The sequence below is a fragment of the Urocampus carinirostris genome, chromosome 9 (assembly GCF_059441175.1).
Source record: "Urocampus carinirostris isolate Australia breed hairy pipefish chromosome 9, RoL_Ucar_1.0, whole genome shotgun sequence".
NCBI lineage: Eukaryota > Metazoa > Chordata > Actinopteri > Syngnathiformes > Syngnathidae > Urocampus > Urocampus carinirostris.
Window position 1 is genome coordinate 32,556,139 of NC_142357.1, and position 1,624 is coordinate 32,557,762.

Consider the following 1,624-nt stretch of genomic DNA (forward strand, 5'->3'; position numbering starts at 1 on the left):
TTTCTTGTTTTTTGAGGTTTACTATTTTATTACTGTAATATTTTTTCACATTTTTATTGCACACAATTCACACACTTCCTTTTATTTACCAAGGAAACACAAACAATTGTTAACAATTTAACAACAACTTTATTATTATATCAAAATTATCAAAAGTAATGAAGTAAACAGCAAAGTAAACAGCAAGGCATAACATAGCCCATCTTCCACAGCTGAAAAACACAGTAACAGAAAAATATCAAACATCATACGCTACTCCGTAGCATCCTCCTGGTGCTGCTGCTGCTGCTGCTGCTGCTGGGGAGCCTGCTGCTGCAGAAAAACACCACCATACTGCCACTGGCTGTACTGGTCATAGTTGGGCTGGGGCAGGTAATACTGGCTGTTACTGAAGTGGGGCTGTGAGGAGGCTGTGCAGCCTGGTGGTGCAGACGCTGAGGGGCCCGGTCTGGCCCACGATGAAGAAGGCCCTTGAGTGTCACGCCTGCTGTAATGTTGACTCTGTCCTCCATCACGCATAATATCCGTGAAGAGATCTTTCATGGCAGAGAACTGCTCCTGGGGAGCAGTGCGGAGCGTGTCAGCAACAAAGCGGATGAAGGCCTCTCGGTCTGACTGAGCCTGACACTTCTCCTCCACCAGCTTCTCCAGCAGTGCTTGGTTGGCCCTCATGGTGGAATTTAGTTCCTGGATCCAGGCCTCCTCATCCAGGCTCTCCTCATCCCTCCTTCTGGTCTTGCGCCGGCGACTACACGTGGTCGAGCCCTCTTGCGCTGCTGCAAATTCCATCTCTTCCAGGATGTTGGACTGGCTTGCCATGGAGTCAGGAGTTTCCAGTGATGGCAGCGCATGGCAGCAGGCACGTGGCAGATTGATGAGGGTGTCTGGAGCCTCAGTGTGGATCGAACCTGAAACAAGTTAAAAATTTGTTTAATATAATGGCATATTGACATATTGCATTAAAACATGTTAAGACATTGCATACATTTAATCACCTCAACAATTTCTTAGAATATACCTTTTGAATATAGTTTTGCAATTTAGTTTTGGAATAAAGTTAAATGAACTTTAATAAACTGTATTATCATGAAGTTTACTGAAGCGTACAAATATATTGAATGTCTTTACAAAAAAAACAAAAACAAATTGAGCGGAATTTGTCAGAAATTCATACAATAAAATTACTATATTTAACTATTTTAATGACATTTCAAAACTTTTCAAATAAATGTGATAACATGTACTTACTTTTGTAGAAGGCAATGTTCTTCAGCACCCACTTATCCCTATCCGTCAATTGCTTTTTTGCCTGGCCACTCGTCTTCTTGGATAGCTTTACGAACCAATCTTTGACGTTCTTCCACCAGTTATGCAGATGCGTGTACGAGACCCCGATCTCCTGTGCTTTCATCTCCCACGCTGACTTTTTCTTGTGGTAGTCCTTGGTGCTTTGGTGCCATAGTTTGCTATTTTTAGCTTCGCGGGACTTCGCTGTTATGATTGCTCGGCAGTATTTATACACGTGGTCTAAACACGGAAATGACGCGCAAATGACGCGATGAGAGGAAGCGGAACAGTCGCCGGCGTCTTTTTTCCGGCCATACCACAGACGAACGGCGGGTTG

The 1,624-nt window shown here is 43.7% G+C and overlaps 1 protein-coding gene across 1 annotated transcript; it reads right to left on the reverse strand.

Annotated features, from left to right (window-relative positions):
• Nucleotides 1-252: 252 nt before the first annotated feature.
• Nucleotides 253-1,412, reverse strand: LOC148360100 (uncharacterized). The gene is made up of 2 exons (XM_088343852.1): nucleotides 1,249-1,412; nucleotides 253-908 (listed from the first exon to the last, which is right to left on the reverse strand). The coding sequence occupies exons 1-2, from the start codon at nucleotides 1,409-1,411 to the stop codon at nucleotides 253-255; spliced, it is 819 nt and encodes a 272-aa protein (XP_088199978.1). The 5' UTR covers nucleotide 1,412.
• Between the last annotated feature and the right edge of the window lie 212 nt (nucleotides 1,413-1,624).